This window comes from Gopherus flavomarginatus, chromosome 15, assembly GCF_025201925.1.
Source record: "Gopherus flavomarginatus isolate rGopFla2 chromosome 15, rGopFla2.mat.asm, whole genome shotgun sequence".
NCBI classification, from domain to species: Eukaryota; Metazoa; Chordata; order Testudines; family Testudinidae; genus Gopherus; species Gopherus flavomarginatus.
In genome coordinates, this window is record NC_066631.1 from 10,523,756 (window position 1) to 10,550,712 (window position 26,957).

The 26,957-nt window shown below is 48.5% G+C and overlaps 1 protein-coding gene across 1 annotated transcript in view; it reads left to right on the plus strand.

Moving 5' to 3' along the window:
- TMEM233 (transmembrane protein 233) overlaps positions 1-12,758 on the plus strand; it is a 29,657-nt gene extending 16,899 nt beyond the window's left edge. The window contains exon 3 of the mRNA XM_050924159.1: positions 10,685-12,758. Within this exon, the coding sequence (XP_050780116.1) occupies positions 10,685-10,696 (12 nt within the window). The 3' untranslated portion in view covers positions 10,697-12,758. The remainder of the gene's footprint in view (positions 1-10,684) is intronic.
- Positions 12,759-26,957: the final 14,199 nt, after the last annotated feature.

A 26,957-nucleotide genomic window follows, 5' to 3' on the forward strand; every position in this document is an offset into this window, starting at 1 on the left:
GAGCTCAAAGATCAGACACAGCTGGGAAGAACTAGAGCATGTGGCGAGGTCCACTAGCAGCTTGTGTATCACAGGAACTGCCAAAGATTGTTCTGTGGCAGACTTAAAATAGATCAGGGCAGGGGACTGATGGATTCAGAAGGGAGGAGAGCTCTTTATATTTCAGTGAGCTCCTACCCTCGGAGGAATCCTGCCCTTCTCTGCATAGCCTGAATAGTTTTATTCAATCCCCCGATGAGTCCTGAGGAACCAATCGGAGGCTTAGAGCAGCTGGGAGTTTGGCCCAATATGTTGGGAAATGTCTACAGTCTGTTTTCATGGTCAAGATTTGCCAGGAGGCAGATACTGAGCCAAGTTCTGGGCTTGTACGGGTGACCCTCAGAGCAGTTGTTCTCCTGTCTGTACAGATAGCACTTTCTCTCTAGAGGGCTACAGTGGGGCTCACTACTCACTGCTGGGGTGTCTCCTTTTGTGGCTTGTCTGGGGACTAGCTCTCAACTGGTCTGAGGCCCCCTCCTTCGGTTGCTTGCCTCGCAGTCTCTCTCTCTGGACTCAGGTTATGCCCTCTTCATCATTCAGTCCTCCAGCCAGATCACATAGTCCTCCCATTCTGAGGTGTCAAAGGCCCCTGGCCCAACTGGGCCAGGCAATAGGGGAACCTGGGCCCACCCACCACTCTGGACTGCAGCCAAGGACCCTACGCCCAGCCACCACTATGCTCAAGGTCCAATCTTGTTACTGTTTCCCTGGGCTCTTTCCTACCTTTCTGCCCTATAATCTGGCCCAATCTCTGGGTTACCACTGGGGCCCCCTCTGCTCTCCATGGCTACTTCCCCCTCTCGGCTACTTGTCAGAGTCTGTAGTCCAAGACTGGATCCCAGGGCTCACTCTCCACCTAGTTCCCCTCCCCTCTAGGGAGTGACGGCACAGCTCCTCCCTGCAGATCTCCTCCTACCACCAGCTTCCTTTCTTTATAAGCCTGTCCCAGCTCCTCCCCCAGCTGGGCTTTATCAGCCATTCGGCTTTACCAGTCACTAGCTCCCCTCTAGGTGCAGCCTGTAGATTAATGGGCCTATTTTAGCTGTTCAGGCCATGTGCAGGATGGACACCCCATCACAAGGACGTGTAGGAAACATCCATTGTAAGCTGGGAAATGACATCTGACAGATAGGATGAGGCACAGCCTGGTTAAGGGAGTATAGAGTTCCTAGACATGATGTTCAGTAGGACACTGAGAGGCTAAAGCACCCCACAGTTTGGAGTTTCTAAACCAGTGCGCCATCTGCCCAGTCATTAGCCTGGCCCTGGGGTCGCTTTAGCTGCATTAATAGATTTTACAGCTAGTACATGTCAAATGAGACGCGTTTAGATTCACCTTTAAATTTTGCACGGAAGTGTTGTTTCAAAATAAAACCAATGCACAAGGTGTTTAGATGCCAAATCATTAGCAGAATACAGACTTAGCAGCACCAGCCTCAGAGGAAACAGATTCATGTTTGGTTTAAATTGGATACTTTCAAAACTAGATGGATTTACTTTCTCAATTCACTAGGGCAACTCTAGAGAAGATTGAAAATCTCATTCAGTATAAATCCAGTCCTCATCTGGAAAGCAGTGGAGCTTACTCCAAGTTATACCAGCTGAGGATCAGGCCAAATGAGATGTAGAGTTTTGTTTCTATATTTGCATGATTGACATTTTCATCAGTTGAACTAATTGTGCAATGGTAAGACTTGATTATCTCAGTCAGTGCAAACTTGGCCTGTCCTTGTCTATGCTTTGGAGCCAGTGCTAGTTGAACTACTTTGACTACTGAATTGGGGCTATTCCCAGTGCAGACAAGGCCCAACAGAAGGTATAAGATAAAGAAGGCCCCTTCCCTACTATACCTCCTACCCTCTCCTGTTAGTTTCCTTCCCTGTGTGCACAACCCCTTCCACTCCTTCGGTATGTAACTGACACTCACGCTGACTTGCTAAGACATAACTTAAGCCACTGCTTACCTCACCACCAAGTTTAGCCCCAAATGTGAAGCTAAAGACATTTTATCTAGGCAGGACCGGCGCTAGGGGTTTGAGCGCCCTAGGCAGACAGCAATTTCGCCGCCCCGCGCGCTGGTCCCGCGGCTCCAGTGGAGCTGCTGCAGTGGTGCCTGCGGAGGGTCCAGTGCTCCGCGGCTCCGGTGGAGCTGCCGCAGTGGTGCCTGCGGAGGGTCCAGTGCTCCGCAGCTCCAGTGGAGCTGCCGCAGTGGTGCCTGCGGAGGGTCCAGTGCTCCGCGGCTCCGGTGGAGCTGCCGCAGTCGTGCCTGCGGAGGGTCCAGTGCTCCGCGGCTCCGGTGGAGCTGCCGCAGTGGTGCCTGCGGAGGGTCCAGTGCTCCGTGGCTCTGTTGGAGCTGCCACAGTGGTGCCTGCGGAGGGTCCAGTGCTCCACGGCTCTGGTGGAGCTGCCGCAGCAGTGCCTGCGGAGGGTTCAGTGCTCCATGGCTCCGGTGGAGCTGCCGCAGTGGTGCCTGCGGGCGGTCCACCGGAGCCGCGCGAGAAGCCGACCGTCCGCCCGCAGGCACGACTGCGGCAGCTCCACCGGAGCCGCGGAGCACTGGACCCTCCGCAGGCACCACTGCGGCAGCTCCACCGGAGCTGCCTGCCACCCACTCCGGCAAAACGGCGCCCACCAATTATTCTGGCGCCCTAGGCGATTGCCTAGGCTGCCTGAATGGTAGCGCTGGCCCTGTATCTAGGTGAAAAAAGCTGTGTTTGCCCTGCAGGAGCCAATACCCCCTAAGACCTAAACAGGGCAGGGAGCAGTTCCCTGCACACTGCGTTAGGCCATAATTACACCATAATATGGTTAGTCAGAGTGAACGGTATGTGTGCCAGTGTCGGACCTGCTCATCATGGGTCTGAGCTAAAGTCCACTGAAGTCGATGAGTCTTTCCACAAAGCTCAATGAGCTTTGGGTGAGGCCCCATGTCGCCTGCTGGTGAGTGCAGCCTACCAAAGCTCTAATCTCTGCCCCAGCTATAGCGATTGGGGAGTCTTCTTTGGTCGTGAGGTGACAGAGACCTGGATCTGTGGAGCAGAGGATCTTACAGTTGTGTTCCTGCTGACAGCTGTGGAGTCAAGGAAGCTACAGATTTCATTCCAGTCTCACTAGCTGCATCGAGGACACAGACTCCTGAGCTCAGGTTGCAGCAATGAAATGAGGGAGGCCCCAGTTTTTCAGTGTTTTTAAAAGCATATTTATTTGTCTTATTCATGCTCTGCTGCCAGGGGAGCCCCCTGGCCCTCTGCAGCAGGACTGGATTTGCTCCCGCTTCTGTGAGTAATCTGTGATTTTATACAGCTTTTTACAGTCCTTATTTTTAAAACCCCGTCAGTTTGACTCTAACATGTGCAAGTGGGAGCAGAGTTAGAGATCAAATTTGTTTTGTTTTCCCATTAAGCACTGAAACACGTCAGCTAACAACCAGTTCTTTGGTAAGGGTCTCCAAAGGGATTTACTAGCCAAGGAAAGTAAGTTGGAGAGAGCTGAATAGAAATGTGGGGAAGCACTAACCACTGATACAGCAAAGCAAAAACACTCACCCGGCTGTATAGACCTGACTGTGAAATCCAGGCAGCCTGAGGAGGGGTGGCCAAAATACTAAAGGGAAGGGATACAAGAGTTGCCTGCCAACGGACAGGCACTCGGAGCTGTTTTCATTCACATTAACAGCTCATCCTCCCAATTTGTCAGGAACCGAGCTGCCAAAGGGCGGGTCGAGTTACCAGCTGGCGGATGCACACATGAGGAGGGCAGGCTGTATTCAGCTCCTTTAGAATTTCATCCCAACCCAACTGTTAGGATATTTTAACATTGACGCAGAGAATCGAGATCTTTGGACTCCCCCTTTAATCTCTGTTTAGACAGCACTTCACCCCATGCAAGTCCCAGAGAGCTTTCAGGAAATAACCCCTTCCCGTGGCTTCTAGGGGAAATATGGGGACAGTCAAGCTTTCTAAAACCATTGAAAGTACAAGTCCTTTTCTTTTTAACGATCATAGGGCCTCAGCTAACCCACAGCCATTATGATTTTGTGTTGAGCAATCCTTGCTGGAAGGAACAGGATTAAGCAATTATGCAATCTGCCAGGCACAGTGTACACTGAGATCTTTTCTTACTAATTTCACAGTTTCCCTTTGGAAGGAAAAGATACATAATGATAATACTCTTCACTTCTTTAGCATTTTCCACCTGAGGACCTCCAAGTACTTGACAATCAGGGGTGTATTAAGCCTCACAGGATATGACCACGCAGCCCATGGCAGTGAGCTCCCAACCCAGGCTGACAGACTTTGGACTTGCAGGGCTCATGCTAGCAGTCCAAAAATAGCTGTTTAGACAGCTCTTTGATGCTGCTGCTGAGGCTGGAACTCAGGCTCAGCATTTTAGAGCTCTAGTATGAGTCCTGTTGGTACAAGTCTCTTAATCCAGGCTGGGAGGCTCACTGCCATGGGCTACGTAAACATACCTTTAATGACCCTGTGAGTCTTGAAATTATTATATTCCCCATGTTCCAGATAGGATAAATTAAGGAGTTGCGAGATGACTTGACTTGCCCACAGTTACACAGCGAGACTCTGACAGGTGGGCATAGGGCCCAGATCTTTTCACTCATTGTTTTGGTCTGCTCCAACTAATGTGACTGTGATGTTAACTGCACAGCCATCTCTCCACAAATGCCTTCTCCCAGCCCACAGGCATCATGTTAAAGGTATTTATAAACCAAATAGCCCAGTGGCAAGCAGACTCCAGGGCTGTTCAGTGTTATCAGCATTTTAACAGGAGGATAAAGAACACACCTAGGGCAGGGTCTCCAGAGTTTGGCTAATTATTATTATTTGCATTCCTGTAGCACCCAGGAGCCCTAGCCAGTGACCAGGACCCCATTACACTAGGTGCTGGACAAACACAGAACAAAAAGGCGGTCCTTTCCCCAAAGAGCTTCCAATCTTAGACAAGACACGATGGATGGAGACAGACAAACAGCCGTCCTACAGTATGGCCTGCAGCTTCCCTCCTATTTATTAATGGAGTGGCCTATGTAGCCTGAATGCTCAGACCTGTGAACTCTGCAGTCTGCACCTCTATATAGAAGACGAGGCTGGCTGCAACCTGCTCTGTTTTCCATAAGCTAAGGGAAGCTCCAGCTCTTGGCAGATTGGTAGTGAAGCCCCTTTGATTGAGCACAATTTGGGCACCCCAGCAAAACTTAGGGGAAGCCTGGAAGTCCTTATTGGTCTTTGGCCTGGTCCTGGGAATGGCAGACAATCCTCTAAGTCCTGACTCAGGTAGCCTTCTCTCCAGCCTTAATGAGATTTCCCTGAGTAAGAACTGAATAAAAAATGGTAGCCCAATTGTTTCCTCAGACCTGTGCATAGACTCATAGACTCATAGACTCTAGGACTGGAAGGGACCTCGAGAGGTCATCGAGTCCAGTCCCCTGCCCTCATGGCAGGACCAAATACTGTCTAGACCATCCCTAATAGACATTTATCTAACCTACTCTTAAATATCTCCAGAGATGGAGATTCCACAACTTCCCTAGGCAATCTATTCCAGTGTTTAACTACCCTGACAGTTAGGAACTTTTTCCTAATGTCCAACCTAAATCTCCCTTGCTGCAGTTTAAGCCCATTGCTTCTTGTTCTATCATTGGAGGCTAAGGTGAAAAAGTTTTCTCCCTCCTCCTGATGACACCCTTTTAGATACCTGAAAACTGCTATCATGTCCCCTCTCAGTCTTCTCTTTTCCAAACTAAACAAACCCAATTCCTTCAGCCTTCCTTCATAGGTCATGTTCTCAAGACCTTTAATCATTCTTGTTGCTCTTCTCTGGACCCTCTCCAATTTCTCCACATCTTTCTTGAAATGTGGTGCCCAGAACCAGCGCAGAGTAAAGCAGAAGAATGACTTCTCGTGTCTTGTTTACAACACACCTGTTAATGCATCCCAGAATCATGTTTGCTTTTTTTGCAACAGTATCACACTGTTGACTCATATTAAGCTTGTGGTCTACTATGACCCCTAGATCTCTTTCTGCCATACTCCTTCCTAGACAGTCTCTTCCCATTCTGTATGTGTGAAACTGATTGTTCCTTCCTAGGTGGAGCACTTTGCATTTATCTTTATTGAACTTCATCCTGTTTACCTCAGACCATTTCTCCAATTTGTCCAGATCATTTTGAATTTTGACCCTGTCCTCCAAAGCAGTTGCAATCCCTCCCAGTTTGGTATCGTCCGCAAACTTAATAAGCGTACTTTCTATGCCAACATCTAAATCGTTGATGAAGATATTGAACAGAACCGGTCCCAAAACAGACCCCTGTGGAACCCCACTTGTTATACCTTTCCAGCAGGATTGGGAGCCATTAACAACTACTCTCTGAGTACGGTTATCCAGCCAGTTATGCACCCACCTTATAGTAGCCCCATCTAAATTGTACTTTCCTAGTTTATCTATAAGAATATCATGCGAGACTGTATCAAATGCCTTACTAAAGTCTAGGTATATCACATCCACCGCTTCTCCCTTATCCACAAGGCTCGTTATCCTATCAAAGAACGCTATCAGATTAGTTTGACACGATTTGTTCTTTACAAATCCATGCTGGCTATTCCCTATCACCTTACCACCTTCCAAGTGTTTGCAGATGATTTCTTTGATTACCTGCTCCATTATCTTCCCTGGCACAGAAGTTAAACTAACTGGTCTGTAGTTTCCTGGGTTGTTTTTATTTCCCTTTTTATAGATGGGCACTATATTTGCCCCCTTCCAGTCTTCTGGAATCTCCCCCGTCTCCCATGATTTCCCAAAGATAATAGCTACAGGCTCAGATACCTCTTCTATTAACTCCTTGAGTATTCTAGGATACATTTCATCAGGCCCTGGTGACTTGCAGGCATCTAACTTTTCTAAGTGATTTTTTACTTGCTCTTTTCTTATTTTCTCTTCTAAACCTACCATCTTCCCGTAAGCATTCACTATACTAGACATTCCTTCAGACTTCTCAGTGAAGACTGAAACAAAGAAGTCATTAAGCATCTCTGCCATTTCCAAGTCTCCCGTTACTGTTTCCCCCTCCTCATTGAGCAGTGGGCCTACCCTGTCCTTAGTCTTCCTCTTGCTTCTAATGTATTGATAAAAAGTCTTCTTGTTTCCCTTTATTCCCATAGCTAGTTTGAGTTCATTTTGTGCCTTTGCTTTTCTAATCTTGCCTCTGCATTCCTGTGTCATTTGCCTATATTCATCCTTCGTGATCTGACCTAGTTTCCATTTTTTATATGACGCCTTTTTATTTTGTAGGTCACGCAAGATCTCAAGGGTAAGCCAAGGTGGTCTTTTGCCACATTTTCTATCTTTCCTAACCATTGGAATAACTTGCTTTTGGGCCCTTAATAGTGTCCCTTTGAAAAACTGCTAACTTTCCTCAGTTGTTTTTCCCCTCAGTCTTAATTCCCATGGGACCTTACCTATCAGCTCTCTGAGCTTACCAAAATCCGCCTTCCTGAAATCCATTGTCTCTATTCTGCTGTACTCCCTTCTACCCTTCCTTAGAATTGCAAATTCTATGATTTCATGATCACTTTCACCCAAGCTTCCTTCTACTTTCAAATTCTCAACAAGTTCCTCCCTATTTGTTAAAATCAAGTCTAGAACAGCTTCCCCCCAGTAGCTTTTTCAACTTTCTGAAATAAAAAGTTGTCTGCAATGCAGTCCAGGAACTTATTGGATAGTCTGTGCCCCGCGGTGTTATTTTCCCAACATATATCTGGATAGTTGAAGTCCCCCATCACCACCAAATCTTGGGCTTTGGATGATTTTGTTAGTTGTTTGAAAAAAGCCTCATCCACCTCTTCCACCTGATTAGGTGGCCTGTAGTAGACTCCCAGCACGACATCACCTGTGTTTTTTACCCCTTTTAGCCTAACCCAGAGACTCTCCACACTTCCGTCTCCTATGTCCATCTCCACCTCAGTCCAAGTGTGTACATTTTTAATATATAAGGCAACACCTCCTCCCTTTTTCCCCCTGTCTATCCTTCCTGAGCAAACTATACCCATCCACACCAACATTCCAGTCGTGTGTATTATCCCACCAAGTTTCAGTAATGCCAATAATGTCATAATTGTATTTATTTATTAGCACTTCCCGTTCTTCCTGCTTATTACCCATACTTCTTGCATTTGTATATAGGCATCTAAGATACTGGTTTGATCTTGCCTCCCAGCTTTGCTCTGACCCTCCTTCCTCTCTGCCATTATAGCCCGTGCTCCTTCCTGTTTCCAACCCATCTCCCAGGTCTTGTTCCCCACTTACCTGTGGGCTTTGCTCACCTGTCCCCGTTGAACCTAGTTTAAAGCCCTCCTTACTAGGTTAGCCAGTCTGTGCGCAAATAAGGCCTTTCCCCTCTTCGAAAGGTGAACGCCATCTGTTCCTAGCAGTCCTTCCTCGAATAGCATCCCGTGGTCGAGGAAGCCAAAGCCCTCCTGGCAACACCATCTTCGCAGCCAGGCATTCACCTCCACGATGCATCTGTCTCTGCCCGGACCCCTACCTTCAAAGGAAGAATCGAAGAGAATACCACCTGCGCTCCAAACTCCTTAACCCGTACTCCCAGAGCCCTGTAGTCACTCTTGATCTGTTCAGTGTCACACCTCGCAGTATCATTTGTGCCCACATGGATGAGTAGCATGGGGTAGTAGTCAGAAGGCCAGATAATCCTCGACAATGCCTCTGTAACATCTCGGATACAGGCCCCTGGCAGGCAGCATACCTCCCGGGATGAACGGTCAGGGCGACAGATGGGTGTCTCTGTCCCCCTCAGCAGAGAGTCTCCAACCACCACTACCCTACGTTTCTTATCAGTGGTGGCAGCAGACCTCCCAGCCTTAGGGGTACGAGGCTTCACCTCCTTAACTGTTGGGGGTGATTCCTTCTCTCCTGTATCAAGAAGAGCATAACGGTTATCTTTTACCACAGCAGGAGGGTTCGCAGCAGCGGTGGAGCACTGCCTGCTGCTAGAAGTAACCAGCTGGCTGTGTCCACCCTGAACCTCCTCCTCCACTGGTGTGTCAGATACACCCTGAGGCATCTCCTCCTCCACTGGTGTGTCGGTTGTCCTGTCAACTGGGACAGCACCGTCAGCTGTCTCCACATGGATACTGTCCAGGAATTGCTCATGGATATGGATGTTCCTCAGCCTAGCCACCTCCTCCTGTAGCTCTCCCACCTGCTGCCTGAGAGACTCCACCAGTAGGCACCTTTCACATTGGATGCCACCCCCAGCCTGGATATCAGTAAGTGGAAATTGCAAATTACAGTCTTTGCAAGCCCACACCAGAATCTGGGTAAAAGCATCCATGCTTTGGTGCTCTGTCTGGCTACAGGCGCAGGTGGAGGAGACAGAAGCAGTGCTGGCACAGGTGTTGCGGGTCCTCCTCACCATTGTAAGCCTCCCTCTGTCAAACTCTCTCAAATTCCCGTCTACAGCTCCCTGTCCGCTCTGCTCTGCTGTAAACAGAAAGGTTTTGGATGTGGCTCAGTTTATAGGTTCAGGGGACCAATGGGTCACAGATGAGACCGACAAGGGACCCCCTCTCCCTTCCAAACTCCCTTGCAAAACTCCCTGTTAGCAGCTCCTGTTTGCTAAGCTCCCTGGTCGCTTGTGCGCAGCTTTATAAAGCCCTGGCCTGAATGAATGCCCCGCCCACTGGTTAAGGCTCAGCCAATTACCTTATGGTATGGAGGGGACCCTCTGCATGGAGCATAGAGGGGACCCTCTGCACCAGATTTTGCCCTTCCATTGAGGACCGAACTTAATCCTGCTCAGTTCCCAGCTGTAAATTTTCTAAAGAGTAAACACAGTCTGAGGCGGCATTTACTGTTTAGTAGAGCTCCCTCTTTCATGCTTGGCATCTCCTTTAAGGCATTCCTGGGGCAGCTGATTGCGGGAGACATTATGGAAATTGTCCAGAAAAGAGGGAGGGGGAACAACAGAGAGCCCAGCACCCTAGAGTAGTGAAATCAGCATAACCCTTGAGGGAGCCATGAGTTCTGAGGGCCACACCTGATGCATCTCTGGGAGGCAGGCAGGCCCTGCCCCCAACACAAGAATCAGGAGGAAACTCCATAAAGGGAACCTCTCAGAGTTTTCCTCCCCTACCCACGGCCCACAGGAGGGGCGATCAGGCCTTGAATAAGGACCTTAACAACCCATAATGCATTGCCACAATATCAGACATCGGTGTCACCTACAAAACCATGTTCTTGCCTGGCTGATTTTTACTGTTTAAGGAGAAAGAGCTCCTATTGCCCTTTTGAAAATGTTGACTGACCCCTTAGCAAACATTAGACTGTTTCCTGGCAATCAGACGATCCTAGCCTACACTGATTTAGGTAACCCTGATTAAAAATTCAAGTCTGACTGAGAGTAGCCTGATGCCAATGGAAACATAATGCTTTGCTTCAAAAGTATATTGAACTACTAATCCACTGGGATGTTTGTTTAATAGGAAAAAGTGCCATTAAATAATGCATCCATTAGGCCTGTAGAATGAATAATTTAAACGCAGATCTCTCTCTCTCTCTCTCTCTCTCTCTCTCTCTCTCTCTCTCAAAAATACGTATTTTTGTGCCATTGCAGCATGCTATCTGAAGACCAGGACTGAGCACGAAGGATTATCATTATCTAAACTCTGGGAAGGAAATGCGTGAAGAAGGGGGAAAAAAAATCCTTCATTCCAGACTGTTAGATTTGACCCTCCAAGTCCCTCTCCAGAGGCAAGTTGCTGGTGGATGAACTAATAGTCCAAAGTTAGCACATCAAAGCGGTGTGACCAGATGTGCAAAGTTATTTATTTGAAAAAGAATCTTGGTATAGAGCGATGCACACCCTTCTATCCTAAAGTACAGTGGGTTCTTAGCCCTTTGTGACCGACTTTACTTTCTCTCTTATGCAGAGAGTGCCCTAAATCCATGGGCGTTCACTGGTTGAACTTAGTGACACAAAACCAACTTGTCTATACTGTTTACAGCACATGATTCGTGACCTCATCCTAAGCCCGGTGAAGCTAGTAATGACTCCCATTGACATCATGGGACTTTGGATTGGGTCCTGAAAGATTTGTATAATATTTTAAAATTGCCTCAGCATGTAATCATACTAAATAACGAATTTATGGTCAGTTTTTCTCTGCTATAGAGTCACCCTGAACCTGCAGTTCTTTCCTTCTGAGTCATCTCAAGCTTTTCTGTCTATTTTTTTCACCATCTTAAGGCTGATTTCAATCAGTTGATTATGAAGGGAATCTCTTGTCCCATATTGTGAATCTATATGCATTTCCTCCAAACGATCTCTCACATCTGTTGTCTTGTACTATTGAGCCACCTTGCACTGTCCCCCACACACACTTTGAACATGCACTAAGCATATTTTCCTCTTCTGTGCTGTGTCTATAAGAACATTTTCTCATTTTTTTCTGACAGAGTAGATACTTGTCAATGTGCTTGTCAATCCATTTTTTACAGTGTCTCTAGCAAATCAGTTCATCGGATTGTGCCCCACTTCATTAGTGTTTGTGTTTGATTCACCAACTCATCCTGCCGCGATCGTTTGTATGTCAGGGCACTTGGTAAGAGACAGATCCTGCCATCCTGAGCGACGCTGAGTAGCATCGGACTAATAATACGACCTGCTTGGAGAGTGAGATACTGATCAGTAAGAGTAGGGGTACGTCCACACAGCCCAGCGTAGAGAACCTCTCAGCCTGGATCAACACACTCAGGCTAGCACACCTTGCACTAACACTGTAAAAATAGCTGTGTAGACAATGCTTTGAAGTGGCAGCTTGGGCTGGAACTTGGAGTCAGAAGCTTAGGGAGGGGGTGGACTTGCTGCCAGGGGCTGTGTAGATGCACTCTAAGGAGGACAGATTCTGCCCCTAAGCAAACACCAGAATGCAGGACAATACAACTGCACTTTCTTAGCTGAAAACTTAAGAGAACAAATTTGTTTTTGTAAGCAAAATAATCAGTGCTCAAGAAGGATGAAGTGCAGTAAAGGTTAACATGGAAGCATCACATCCTCCACTGGGGTAAGTCGTTGTAGCTCCGTTGGCTAAGTTATTATTACAACTTCAGTTTACACTCATTCTCCTCTCATTCACAATGGCGTAACTCAGGAGTGACTCCACTGAAATCAGTAGGATTTTACTGGTGTAAAACAGGCATAAGTAAGAAAATCATGCCTGGAACGAGTACAACTATGCTATTGCAGAGGAATAATCTTCAAAAACCTATGCCTGTCGAAGCATATATCCGGCAACAGAGTGTATTTTCTGTGCACTGAGGTTAGGTTTTTAACAGAATTGTACCGTGGGGGTTTTGTTTGTTTCTGCCTTCATGGTGGCCAATTTCTGATTTTTTCATTGAAGTCAGTGATGTAAATTCTGTTCTTAATGACACTAGTATAAATCTTGAGTCATTCCAACAAGATGATTGATTCACTCAGGATTTACACTGGTAGAATTTGCCCAGTTAGGAGTTTGTCTGCCACTAATTTCAATAACCCCAGAAACTGCCCCATTCTGAGCACGTCTTAATGATTTTTGGATACTGTTTCACTGATTACAAATGTTTTGTAGCTTGCATTATTATCAGATGTAACAAAATTGTCATTGAGAGGCAGAATAAAATTTGGTTTTAACTAATCATGTTCACGCTGGTGTGTGGGAAGTGTCTTTTTCCTAAGGTTCCTTGTCACTCATTTTTTTTATTATTGTTATTTTAATTATTAGTTTGTTTTTTTTCCAAACCACTTTGGAGAAATTAGGTTTCAGAATAAAAAGAACCAGGCCAAGAACAAAGAGTGGCCTGGCTTAGTTGGTGCTGCTCACGCAGTCCAGGGTGAAGAGGATCTTCTTTTCTGTTTGCATGGCAGATGTAAGTTTTAATTATTGCAGTATAAAATAGTCCAGTAAAAGATCAACACCATGACTGGCCAGTAAGGGTTGAACTCTGCTCTGTCATTCTAGTGTAAATTCAGAGTAAGTCTACTGAATTGTGAGGAGTTAGTCCTAGTTTACACTGGGGTAAGCAAGAGCAAAATTTGAAGCCAGGGTACGTCCAGACTACCTGCCGTATCGGAGTGTGGGGGAGTCCGGCCCTGCACCCCTCTTCCTGGGACCCACAGTGACTCTCGGCCAGCCAGTACAACAGAAGGTTTATTGGACAACAGGAACACAGGTTACAGCAGAGCTTGCAGGCACAGTCAGGACCCCTCCACCGAGTCCTTCTGGGCTTTCAGGGTGCTTGGATCCTAGCTAGGATACCCTGAATTCCGCCCACACAGCCCCAAGCCCAAACTCAAACTGCTTCCCTCCTGCCACTCCCTTCCTTTGTCCCCTTCCCGGGCAAAGGTGTTGACCTTTCCCCTCCCTTACCTAGCTCAGGTTACAGGCTCTGGCATCGTCCATCTCCTAAAGTCCTCCCCTGCTCTCCCACTCCCCACACAGACAGTCCCTACTGCATCACATCTCTCCCCCCTTCGAGACTGAACTGAGCGGGGTCACTCTGCCCAGTGACCTGGGGAAGTTCAGGGTCCCCTCTCCGGGACAACGCATCCGCTGTCAGGTTGGCACTTCCCTTCACATGGACCACGTCCATGTCATAGTCCTGCAGGAGCAGGCTCCACCTCAGGAGCTTGGCGTTGGCTCCTTTCATCTGGTGCAGCCAGGTCAGGGGAGAGTGGTCGGTGTACACGGTGAAGTGTCGCCCAAAGAGATATGGCTCTAGCTTCTTAAGGGCCCACACCATGGCCAGGCATTCCTTCTCGATGGCCGCGTAGCTTTGTTCCCGGGGTAGCAGCTTCTTACTCAGGTACACGATAGGGTGTCTCTCCCCCTTTTCATCCTCCTGCATTAACACCGCCCCCAGTCCCGTGTCTGAGGCATCGGTGAACACCATAAAGGGTTTGTCAAAATCTGGGTTTGCCAGAACTGGGTCGCTAACCAGAGCCTCCTTCAGCGCCCGGAAAGCCTCCTGGCACTGCTCAGTCCAGATCACCTTGTCTGGCTTCCCCTTTTTGCACAGTTCAGTGATGGGGCCGGCTATGGCACTGAAGTGGGGCACGAACCTTCGATAGTACCCCGCCATCCCAATAAAGGCCTGGACCTGCTTTTTGGTTTGGGGAGCAGGCCAGTCTCTGATCACCTCCACCTTGGCTGGTTCCGGCTTCAGGCAGCCGCTCCCCACCCGATGGCCCAGGTAAGATACTTCAGCCATCCCCACCTTGCACTTCTCAGCCTTTACTGTTAACCCAGCCTTCCGGAGTCGGTCCAGGACTTGTTTAACCTGGGACACGTGGTCCTCCCAGGTCTGGCTGAAGACGCAGATGTCGTCAATATACGCCACGGCAAAACTCTCCATCCCCCTCAGTAGCTGATCCACCAGGCGCTGGAAGGTGGCCGGTGCTCCCTTGAGGCCGAAGGGCAGGGTCAAAAACTCATAGAGCCCCAGAGGGGTGATAAAGGCCGATTTCAGCCTGGCATCTGCGTCCAGCGGCACTTGCCAGTAGCCTTTGGTAAGATCCATAGTGGTGAGGTACCGTGCACCTCCCAGCTTGTCTAGGAGCTCGTCAGGCCTGGGCATAGGGTAGGCATCAGATACGGTGATGGCATTGAGCTTTCGATAGTCCACACAGAACCGGATTGACCCATCCTTCTTGGGAACCAGCACTACTGGCGAGGCCCAAGGGCTGGAAGACGGCTGGATCACCCCCAAAGCCAGCATGTCCCTGACCTCTCTTTCAAGATCCTGGGCAGTTTTACCAGTGACCCGAAAAGGGGAGCATCTTATAGGGGGGTGTGACCCCGTCTCCACCCGGTGGACAGTCAAATTAGTGCGTCCAGGCTGGTTGGAAAACAGCTGTCGGTACAGATGCAGCACCCCTCTGATCTCAGCGTGCTGGCCCGGGGTCAGTTGCTCAGAGAGGGGAATCGCCTCCAGGGGGGAACCAGCTTTTGTCCCAGGGAATAGATCCACTAAGGGGTCATCTCCCTGCCCCTCCCAATGTCCACACATGGCCAACACCACATTCCCCCTGTCATAGTATGGTTTCATCATGTTCACATGGTACACCCGACGGTGATGTGCCCGGTTTGACAGCTCCACCACATAGTTTACCTCATTCAGTTGCTTGATAACCTTGAAGGGCCCTTCCCAGGCGGCCTGGAGTTTGTTTCTCCTCACGGGGATAAGAACCATCACCTGATCCCCGGTGGCGAAGGCACGGGCTCGTGCTGTGCGGTCATACCAGACCTTCTGCCTCCTCTGGGCTCGGGCCAGATTCTCCCTGGCCAGGCCCATGAGCTCGGCCAGTCTTTCCTGGAAGGTCAGGACATACTCCACCACTGACTCTCCCTCGGGAGAGGCCTTCCCCTCCCATTCGTCCCTCATCAGGTCTAGGGGCCCCCTCACCCGCCTTCCATACAACAGTTCGAAAGGTGAAAACCCGGTAGATTCCTGGGGTACCTCCCTGTACGCAAACAGCAGGTGAGGTAAGTACTTGTCCCAATCTTGCGGATGCTGGTTCATAAATGTTTTTAGCATCATCTTCAGCGTCCCGTTGAACCTTTCTACCAGCCCGTTGGACTGGGGGTGATACGCTGAGGCCCAGTTGTGCTGGACCCCACATTTCTGCCATAAGGACCGGAGCAGGGCCGACATGAAGTTGGACCCCTGGTCCGTTAAGACCTCCTTGGGGAACCCCACCCGGCTGAAAATTGTCAGCAGCGCATCTGCCACTGTGTCTGCTTCGATAGAGGACAAGGCCACCGCCTCGGGGTAGCGAGTGGCAAAATCCACCACCACCAGGATGTATTTCTTCCCTGACCGGGTCATCTTGCTGAGAGGTCCCACTATGTCCATGGCCACCTTCTGGAAAGGTTCTTCTATGATGGGTAAAGGCCTCAAAGCCGCTTTCCCCTTGTCCCGGGCCTTCCCCACCCTCTGGCAGGGGTCACAGGATTGGCAGTACTGTCGGACATGGGTAAAGACCCCAGGCCAGTAAAAGTTCTGTAGCAGCCTCTGCCTGGTGCGCCGGATTCCCTGGTGCCCTGCGAGAGGGATGTCATGGGCCAGGTACAACAGCTTGTGACGGAACTTCTGGGGAACCACCAGCTGCCTCCTGATCCCCCATGACTCTACTTCCCCTGGGGGAGCCCATTCTCGGTACAGGAACCCCTTCTCCCACAGGAACCTCTCCTTGCAACCTCTCCTCATGGTCTGTACCGCACTAAGGTCAGCCCGGTCCCTGTGCTTCCGCAAGGAGGGATCTTTCTGCAACTCGGCCTGGAACTCAGCAGCTGGGACAGGAATGGGGACCGGCTCTCTCTTGCTGGCTGGGTCTGAGGCCGCAGCCTCTCTGCACCGTGCCCCTGGGCGTTCCCCGCTCCCTGAGTTAGGGTCCTGCACCTCAGGTCGAGTACCTTCCCCGTTTTCGGGGTGCAGTGCCATTTGCCGACTCTGACTACGAGTCACGACCAGGGCACTCTGGGTGTTACTAGGCCAGTCCTCAAGGTCCCCTCCCATTAACACGTCAGTGGGCAAATATTGGTGTACCCCCACATCTTTGGGGCCCTCCTTGGCCCCCCATTTCAGGTGTACCCTTGCCACGGGTACCTTGAATGGGGTCCCGCCCACGCCCATCAGGGTCAGGTAGGTGTCGGGCACCATCCGATCTGAGGCCACCACCTCGGGCCGGGCCAGCGTCACCTCTGCGCCCGTGTCCCAGTACCCAGTGACCTTCCTTCCATCCACTTCCAGGGAAACAATGCACTCTTTCCGGAGGGGCAGCCCCGCGCCCACCCGGTAAACCAAAAACCCGGAACCGGGAGCATCCATAGGTGGTATGTTGCCAACCCCCCTTTCCTGGGAATGTAGCCCCTCCTCCGATTGGGTTTTTACCCAGTCCACCCTCTGCGGGTTGGGTCTGCTTGGTCTGTCCCTGAGCTTGGGGCACTGGGCCCGTATGTGACCTCGTTGGCCACAGCGATAGCAGCCCATATCTCGTGGGTCCCCTTGAGTGGGTCGGAGGGACCTGCCGCTGGATGTTCCCCTTTTGGGGGGGTTCTCCATAGGCCCCCTTTGGGAGGTCCCATGTTGACTCTCTCTCTGCGTTGAGGCAGGCCTGCTCCTTCGAGACTCCTCCCTGCCATCCCCTGCCCGACTGTCCACAAATTGGTCGGCCAGCTGGCCTGCATGCTGCGGGTTCTCCGGCTTCTGGTCCATCAACCACAGCCTCAGGTCGGACGGGCACTGCTCGTACAGGTGCTCCAGTATGAATAGGTCAAGCAGGTCCTCTTTAGTTTGGGCTCCAGCTGCGGTGAGTGAGGGGGGACCCAAGCCTACAAAGAGCTTTGATAAGCACTTGCTGCCCCGGCGTAAGGAGGGGGAGGACATAGATACCTTCCTGACGGCCTTTGAGAATGCCTGCGAGCTGCACAGGGTTGACCCTGCAGACAGGATTGCAGTTCTCACCCCCTTACTGGACTCCACAGCCGTGGAGGTGTACAGCCGACTGAAAGGGGCGGAGGCAGGGGACTATGAACTGTTCAAACAGGCCCTGCTCCGCGAGTTTGGGCTGACTCCTGAGATGTACCGGAAAAAGTTCCGGAGCCAGCGTAAAACCCGTGAGGTCACATACCTACAACTGGTCAACCGGGCGCAGGGGTATGCCCGCAAGTGGACAGCTGGGGCCCAAACTAAAGAGGACCTGCTTGACCTATTCATACTGGAGCACCTGTACGAGCAGTGCCCGTCCGATCGATTTATCGGGGATCGATATATCACGTCTCATCTAGACGTGATAAATCGATCCCCGAACGTGCTCCCCATCGACTCCGGAACTCCACCGGAGCGAGCGGCAGTAGTGGAGTCGACGGGGGAGCTGCGGACGTCGATCCCGCGCCGTGAGGACGAGAGGTACGTTGGAATAAGATACGTCGACTTCAGCTACAGCAGCTGCGTATCTTACATCGACCACCCCCCCCACCCAGTGTAGACCAGGCCCAAGTGCCTGTTTTTCGACGTGCAGCAACAGTCTCGAATGGTGGCACCTAGCAAGACTGACGGAATAGAAAATACCTAGTTTAAAAACTTTGGGTCAGATTCTGCTCTCATTATCAAGGGAGTAAACCTGGAATGACAGTGGAGTTGTACCTGCTTTCTCCTGATACATTTTGGCCAATTAAAGTTAACATGTTCAGAGGTGATTAGTGTTCAGCGAGCACCAATGGTTAATGTGTTCAGGGAGAGCGGCTAATGAGAGAACTGCAGAAAGTCCCTCAATAAACAATAAAGGTTGGCTTCTAGTCTCATTTGCACTGGAAATCAGAATCTGGCCCTAACATTACAGAGTATTAAAGTGCAGTGTAGTGAATAATCTGGGCCTTTGCTTCTCTGCTCAGGGGCCTTGAGGACAGATTTTCAAAGTTGCCTCAAGGCGCAGCAAGGCGCCAAGTGTGATTCTCAAAGATGCCTACGCAGGATTGCAGTCAGTGGAATGTAGGCACCTAAGCTGCATATGTGCTTTTGAAAAACCCAGTAGGTGCCCACCTGCAATCTTTGAAAATCCGTCCCTTAGTGTAACCAGGAGTTGGGCCCGCATTTCCGTAGTGATTGTGAAGATACCAAAGGTTGCTGACCTACAGTACTATTGAGTTATATAAACGCACAGACTTTTATATTAAACCACTTGAATCATGTGAGAGAGAAAGGAAGAAACCCTGCAATTTAGTGTTTCTAAGTTTTGCTTTACTGATGTACTGATATCGCTGCTCTTCGTTTATTCACATATGTTCAATAAAGCTGTGCCTGTCCTAGGATTTTCAGCCATGTTTGACAACTGGTGTCAAACACAGCTCTCCCCAGCAGCCTCACTCAGCCGATGTCAACAAGGACTGTGCTGCTGCTGAGTTGGGTCACTATAGTTCAGTGCCTCTTGTAAGGAAGTGGGACAGAACCTGACAGAACAAGTGGTCAAGCATGTGGGAGCTGGACACAGTTTGAACCTATCCACACCAATGAGACAGCAGCTTTCAGCAATGGGTGAGAGGAGTGGATGGAGTCACATTTGGCAAAAGAGGCTGAAAATATGAGGCTAGCGCCTGCTTCTCCCCTGCAAAACCTTCTACGGGCATGCCCCTCCACCCCCAATGGACCAGTTCTAGCATCTGTTACAAGGACTGGAGACTGTCCAATGAAGGCCTCCCTTACAAGGGACAGCCCCCATTGGCCACTAGGGGCTGAAACACTGCCTAATAGGTGGGTCCATCATCCTCGCTGCATAGACTTACCCCTTGTGGCCTGAGCAGCTAACCAAAAATTTGGGGTCTTGCAAGTTGTTTCACTTAGGAGGAGAAATTGAGGGTGGAGTCAGGTACCTTTGATGCAATCCTGTTTATTTACAACAAATTCACAAAGTCCTGTTTCCCTGAACACAAGTGGACCCAAACAACAGAAGAGAGTGTCCCTGCCCACAGCCCAAACCACTTTTAGTGAGTACTGGACCCAAAAGCTTTCTCTCTCTAAAGGCTTTTCCAGAACCACATATCTCTGCTTGTTCTGCCTGTGTCTGTAGCTTCCTTCTCCGTTTCTGTGTGCTTCTTTCTTCATCTATTGTGGTGTGCTTCTTCCCCCAGCATGCATACATTTACCCAAAACAGTACCCAGCAAAGCCCTCTACCCACATAGTTCTGACTCCTGGCTGAACTTGCATACGCCTTTTTGAGGTGGAGGCTGCTATAAAAGAGCTTAATTGTTTCTTACATCTGTCTTAAGTGAGGGGCAGTGGTTATAATCATCAGCTTCAACCCCCAACAATGTGTACTGGCCATGAGGACAGACACATCCAGGTCTTTTTTTTTGCATTTGTTTTCAGTTCAGTTGGGCAAAGTGTGTTGGGTTTTTTGCTGTGTTTTTAATGAATGACTGTTAATCTCAAATGTGACCACACTAGGCTAGCAGCATTTGGATTAAGTTTAAGCAACATGCTCTTAAACTGCAGTTACAGAAACAAAAGACATGGGGTGTGCTTTTTCTGCCCCTAACAGGTAAGATCAATAGCAGGAGTTTCCAAGTGATCTTCTTCTTGATGAAAGATACAAGCCACTGCTTGCAGACTTCCCGGAACAGTGACAAATATTTGCCCAGAAATGTATTTGTTTTCAGTAATTTACAAGAGTTTCTTGATTGTTTGGGGGGTGTTTTGAGAATGAAAATTGATCATGAAAATGGAAAAAGCTGCCATTTGCAGTGTACATCAACGAGCTTTATTGGTTCTACAAAACCCAGTGCCATCTATTAACTATGTACATTGACCCAGACACAAACCACCTAGGTAACGGAAAGAAAGGACCTGGATCTACAGATACCCAAAACAACTTGAGGTTATACTGAGCTACAGAGATATCAGTGACTTCAATGGAGATGGTACCAGTGGAGCTGCTCCAGGCTGACCCTGTTGTAAGAGAGCAGAACTGAGCGCAGTGGCTCTAAGGGACATGTGAACTGCTGCCCCCATGTTTCACAGTGCAATGGTAATGCTAAAGTCTAATTATGACAGTTCAGATTCAAGACTGTTAACTAGTTCATGGCTGATCATTTTAGCAGAAAGATCTCTAGCTATTCTGGGAGTGTTGGATGGAAGCTGGTTAAGCTCAGGTCAAAACAGATTGTATTTTTAATAAGTTACATTTATCAGTAATTCTTGTTTAATTTTTCACAGAAAGTCAGTCTTGTGACTAGTGCATTGGACTAGGATTCAGCAGGTCTGAGTTCTAATCCCAGAGCTTACACCAGCATGCTAGGTGACATAGCCATGTGATTCGACCTCTCTGAGCCTCAGTTGCAGGGATAATGATGCTTACCGCCTTACCGCTTCCGTGCCTTGAGATCAACTGATGAAAAGTACTATATAAGAGTTAGATATTATTATCATGCTATTGATTTTTTAACTGTTGATTCAACTGAGAATTTTGCTTGAAAGTGTATGTCACAATATCGCCCTGCGTAATTTTTAATATCTGTCTTTCTCAGAACAGAATCTCAGTGCTTTGCAGATGACGGGTGCAATATTAGAGTTCAACATTCCTGTCATGTCTGGGTGGGATCTTGCCCTGCTTACTCAGTTCTTCATAAAACTCCCACTGAAATCAATGGAAGATTTTCCCATGCAAAGGCTGAATAAGAAAACCAGGTTTGGACCAATAAAAATAATGCTTTACTCTTATGTGGTGTTTTACATCTGTTAACTAAGTAATCTTCCCAATTTCCCAGTGATACAGAAAAGTACTATCCCCATTTTACAGACAGTAAAGTGAGGCAAGTGAGGTGAAGTGACTTGTCCAAGGCTACAAAGGGAGTCAGTGGCACAGCTGGGATTTGGAATCAGTGACTCCTGGCTCCCAGTACTGTTCTCAGACCATTAAGCCACCCCACTTGTTTTAGAATGGGGCTTCTGTCTGAGTCAGCACCTGCTGGATTGGGCCCATTATGAAGATGCATTACACCCTGCACAGTTGGAGGAGAAAAATGGGCTATCAGGTTTGCATTGTAAAATGATGTTGGAGTCAGTGAAACACAAGTGCTGTAGGAAATCCAAGGAACATGAGATGCCAGTACGGAAACTCCAAGCAGGACAACAGAATCTTCCTCCTGCTGGCAAAACTGCCCCAGACCTGAGATTTTTCTCTGCACCCTTCTTGCATCCTTCAGGCACTTGCTGCTTCTTGAAAGCAAGCCCTCTTTTCCTCCCTGCATGTGTTACAGGCAGAGACAGATGGAAACTTTAAATTGCTGGCCTCAGCTCCTGGATCATATTAAGATCTTTCACTTCTTACAGGACAGCTGCATTCTGCAAAACAGCAGTGTGCATGTATCCTGATATGTAACTCTAGAGCAAGGCTTCTAAATATAAGAGGCATTTCTGCTCTGCCGTACAAAGTGTGTCAGACAAATGTTTAAACAACGTGCTGTATATATTTCATTAGATTGAGCAGCAAATTAATACCAGTAGGACCACACAGAGATGAAGTCCTGCAATGCTGATCTGCTGGGATATCAGCAAGCTTCACAATTCATGCACTGAAGATTAGCACTGGAGCACCCAGACGATTTCAAAGAATCACTTTAAGAATGATCAGTCAAACACACACATCCGTGTTAATGGTAAATTAAAAGCCACAGCAGCATAAATTCAACCGGTCCCCATGTGATGACACTGGGTCTGTGTTTGCCTCTGGACAGGGCCGGCTTTAGGCCTATTCTACCAATTCCCCTGAATTGGGCCCCACGCCTAAGGGGGCCCCGCACCCAGTGAGAATCCCTTCCCTGGCTAGAGGCGCCTTTTTAATTTTTACTCACCCGGCAGCGCTCTGGGTCTTTGGCAGCACTTCGACGGTGGGGTACTTGGCTCTCTCCGGGTCTTCAGCAGCACTTCAGCAGAGGGTCCTTCAGTGCCACCGAAGACCTGGAGTAAGTGAAGGACCTGCCACTGAAGACTCGGAACACCACCTGGTGAGTACAAGCCTCACGTGTTTTTTGTTGTTTTTTTGTTTTGTTTTGTTTTTTTTTGTTTTAAGTCATCCCTGCCGGGGCCCTGTCGAAACTGTTCGAATTGGGCCCTGCACTTCCTAAAGCCGGCCCTGCCTCTGGAGTTCGCCCGTCCCCATGTGTTCACACCGTGTCTGTGTGTGACCCGTGAAGGTAGCCTGTCTCCCCCACGTGCTCTCTCACTAGGTCTGCATGTGCCTGGCTCTGCAACTTCGTCATGCCTATGTGTTCTGGAGGCCATGTGCATTCATGTTCTGTTCTGGATGAGAGAGGGAGGATGTGCGCCTCTATCCCTGGAAACAGCCTGTACTTGTATGCTGTCGCAGTGTCTGCCTGTCAACAGCCTGTGTCTATGTGCTGTTATAGAGTGTGTATCTATCTGGCTGTATGCAGCCTGTCCTCATCTGTTGATCTGGGGCCTGATTCTGCTTTTCTTTATAGCCAGTGACTTGACCGGACTTACTCCAAATTTGCACTAGCAAGAGGAGAATCAGGCCTGTTGGCCAGGATCCTTTTACGGTGCTTAGGCACCCATCCACCTCTTTAGGCACCTGAGTCCACCCTTGAGGCTCCACTGCCATTTTCAAAACTGCTGCTCAGCTGCCACCTAACCCCACGGGTGCTGCATTTCCACCCGTCAGCATTTGCAAAGTCCCGTTAAGCACTGGTGCCGACTCACAGCTAATGACTTGCTGAGAGACCTTACTCAAGCCAAAACTGCGGGCGCCCCAAAGCAGGATTCTCAGACTGGGCAGGAACATGCCTGTCTCACCAGCGGAGCCTGGGCCTATTGGCATGCTCAGAGCACATCTAACACCTGTTACCTGCCCTCTCCCAATCAGGAGGGCCAGAGACAGGCCACTGATGGCTGAGGGGCAGCAGAGCACCAGCACAAAAGACAGCCAGGGGCACCAGGCAATGTCGGGTGAGTGTGAGAGAGGTATATAGAGTGTGAACAGGAGATGGTTTGGGCTGCTAGGGTACAAGCTATTTAAGTGGCTGATGTGGCTTAAGTGCCTGGTTCCAGGAGAAGGTCTGCAGCTGAGGAAATCCAAGTGAAGGGAGGCCCGTGTCTCTGGCCCACTAGACAGATGCGCCAGGTCAGAAGCTTAGATGCCTAAATCCCTTCTTCTCCCTGCCCCGCCTTCAGCATGTCTTGAAGAACTGAGTAAGCAGGGCAGGATCCCACTCAGACATGATAGGAATGTTGAACTCCAATATTGCACCCCTCATCTGCAAAGCACTGAGATTCTGTTCTGAGAAAGACATATTAAAAATTACACAGGGCAATATTGTGACATACACTTTCAAGCAAATATTTTGTTTTGGAAACATCCAAAACATCCTCTATTGGTTCCCATGAACTGGGCTTAAGAGCCCAAGCAGCTGCCCGAGCTGCAATGTCCACACTGCTATTTTTAGCATGCTAGCTCGAGCCAAGCTAGCATGAGTCTGTGTAGCATGTCATTCCTGGCCAGCTCAGGTGGCTTCCAATTCAGCTGACCAGCTTCTGAAAATCCCTTCATTAGGTGCCTAACTCTTCCCATGCACTGTCTGGGGAGCCTGGGTGAATAGCTCAGGGCTGAGGATTCCACTAACGACAAGCCACTTAGGGTGCATCTACACAGCAATTAAACACCCATGGCTGGCCCAGGTCAGCTGACTTGGGCTGGTGGGATTCCAGCTGCAGAGCTATAAAATTGCAGTGTAGACATTCAGGAGCCTGAGCTCTGGGACCCCATGAGGTACATCGACACTGCAGCTGGGAGCAAGCCTCCCAGCCCAGGTACACAGACTCATACTAGCTTGGCTCGAGCTAGCACACTAAAAATAGCAGTGTGGATATGGCAGCTCGGGCAGCTGCTTGGGCTCTCAAGCCCAGTTCATGGGAACCAACAGAGGCTGTTTCCAAAACAAAATATGCTCCCAGAGCCCCCAGCAGCTGCTGACTGAAACTGATATTCTTGTCAGTTTCACAACTGATGTTCTAGCTGGGAGCCTAGAGCCATGGATTCCAGGGCTGCCGGGCTTCTGGCTCTGTCACATCAAGCTTGAGAGGCCCCCTGGGTTTCTAGGCTCCTGCTCCTTGGCAGGGAACCTGGCAGCTCTAGAAGCCCTGACATGGAGGGGCTACCCTAAAGCTGCAAACTCATGAAGCCCAGGCTCTCTGGCAGTGGCTGTTCGCAGGATGGGCTGCTCAGAGCTGGAGGCCCTAGGTTTGCATTGAAACCCTTCCTGAGGCTCACCAGAAGTTTGTCAAACCAGAGAGATTTCTGAAAAACATCTCAGGGTGATAAATTGGCATTTTCTGACAAAACTCTGTCAGAAAATTCCCAGCCAGCTCTAATTGTAACATAATTATTCTGGACAATAAACAAAATCCTTTTAAAAATTAATTTCTGAATGTGTCACTGCTTATCAGTTTTAATAATAGGGCCATGTCCTGCTTGCTTTACTCACCTGAGTATTACCCTTGACTTCAAATGGGCTACAGATGGCAGTAAAGGGAGACAGATTTGCCCGTTTCTTTTTGTTAATGACATAATAAAAAAACATGTACCGCATATAACACTTTATCTCAAAAACGTTTTACAAACATTGCCTAACTGAACCTCACACACCACTTATGAGATGATAAAGAGCTGAGTGAATAATACTTAATGAGTAATATTCAATTCATTTTGCTTTTTGCACCTTGTGGAATGTCTGTATGCGAATCGTGGTTTTTCTCAAATGGATTTGTTATTCAATGAATTTTTTCAGCCATTTCTTTCAGCTTGTGGTTTGCCATTTGAAATCCAAGCTATGTTGCTTAATTATGATTGGTCATCTAGGTCACATGGTATTGTTTTTGTTCCCTTACTGGACAAGTATAACTGTTATAACAGGGTTTCTGGTGTGATCACTCCTGGAAAGTTATTTAAAATTAGTTCTCTGTAAGCACTTGAATGCCCAAGCATAACATTTGCTTTCCATAAGCATTTGGGAAACTCTAGCTCATACATGTTAATGGACAGTGAACACAAAGGGACATAAACACACCTAGAGCAAATTTATTTAAAAATCTGAATTTATATTTAAAGAAATGTTTGTGCAATATTCACCTATTTTTACTAAGTATCATTATCTGAAAAGGACAGCCTAGGTATACTTAATACGGCCTCAGTGCAGGGTGTGGACTACATGACCTCTCAAGGTCCCTTCCTGGCCTACATTTCTATGATTTACAACTATCCCTATTTTACAGATGGGAAAACTAAGGGAGAGAGAGATTAAAACTCTTCCTCAAGGCAATAGAGGGAGTTGGTGTTAAAGCGAGGATTAGAACTCAGGACATTTTTTATCTCACTTTCTCTCTGTTAGATATTTGTGCAGCTCTTACTGCCATGGCCATTGCACCAGGTTGTCCTATCAAATTCTAGAGAGCATATGAGTGGTCCATAACTAGACCTCTCTTTGCTCTCCTTCTAAGGGCAGGTGGGTTCTCTGTGGCATCGCTCTTATTCTTCAGTACGTCATTCTGAGGACAGACTGGTGACTTTCTTCCCCTGGTTCCTAATCCCAGGATTAAACCACCAAACCATGCTTCCAAGCTATTATTTTTTTACATGTCACGATGATGTTAATCACCAGTGTGTCATAAACTTTCATCAAACACCTCACTCATTATACTTTTATAATACAGTGACATTGTATGCAATCAACTGATTCAATTGCTTATCACTTGAGGTTCCATCCCCGTCTTTATAGCCCAGATAAAGTTTCTCTCTCTGCTGGAGAGTAGACACCATGCATCCGTCTTCTCCCCTGCTCCATAGCTTTGTTTATCTTTATATGTAAATAGGCCTTCATTGTCTCTGGCTGATGACCAGGCTGGTCAGAGAGGCACACGCACATTCCTTTGTCTAGGGCAGACCTGTTTACCAACTCCCTGTGACATGCCTGGTTTAAATACATTTTAGTCATATTTGCATCATATATCCATAACTCTTAATCATGCAAGAATATTAATGATCAGTGAATTATTAGTTTTTCAATGACTTACTGCATGACACCTTTTGGATACAGATTATAACCATACTGCATTGGGTACACTCCATTGGTCAGGCCAGCTGAAACTCATTACCTGGTACCACAGGCACTGATTTTTGTTTTTGCCAGTGGGTTCTTTCCACCTTCCAGTTTCCCTGTGCACCACGGACATGCTCCTGCCATTTACTGGTGGCTCGTGGGTGCTGAGAACCCCCTATTTTTTTCTTCAGTGGGTGCTTGAGCCCTGGAGCACCCTCAGAGTCAGCAGCTATGCC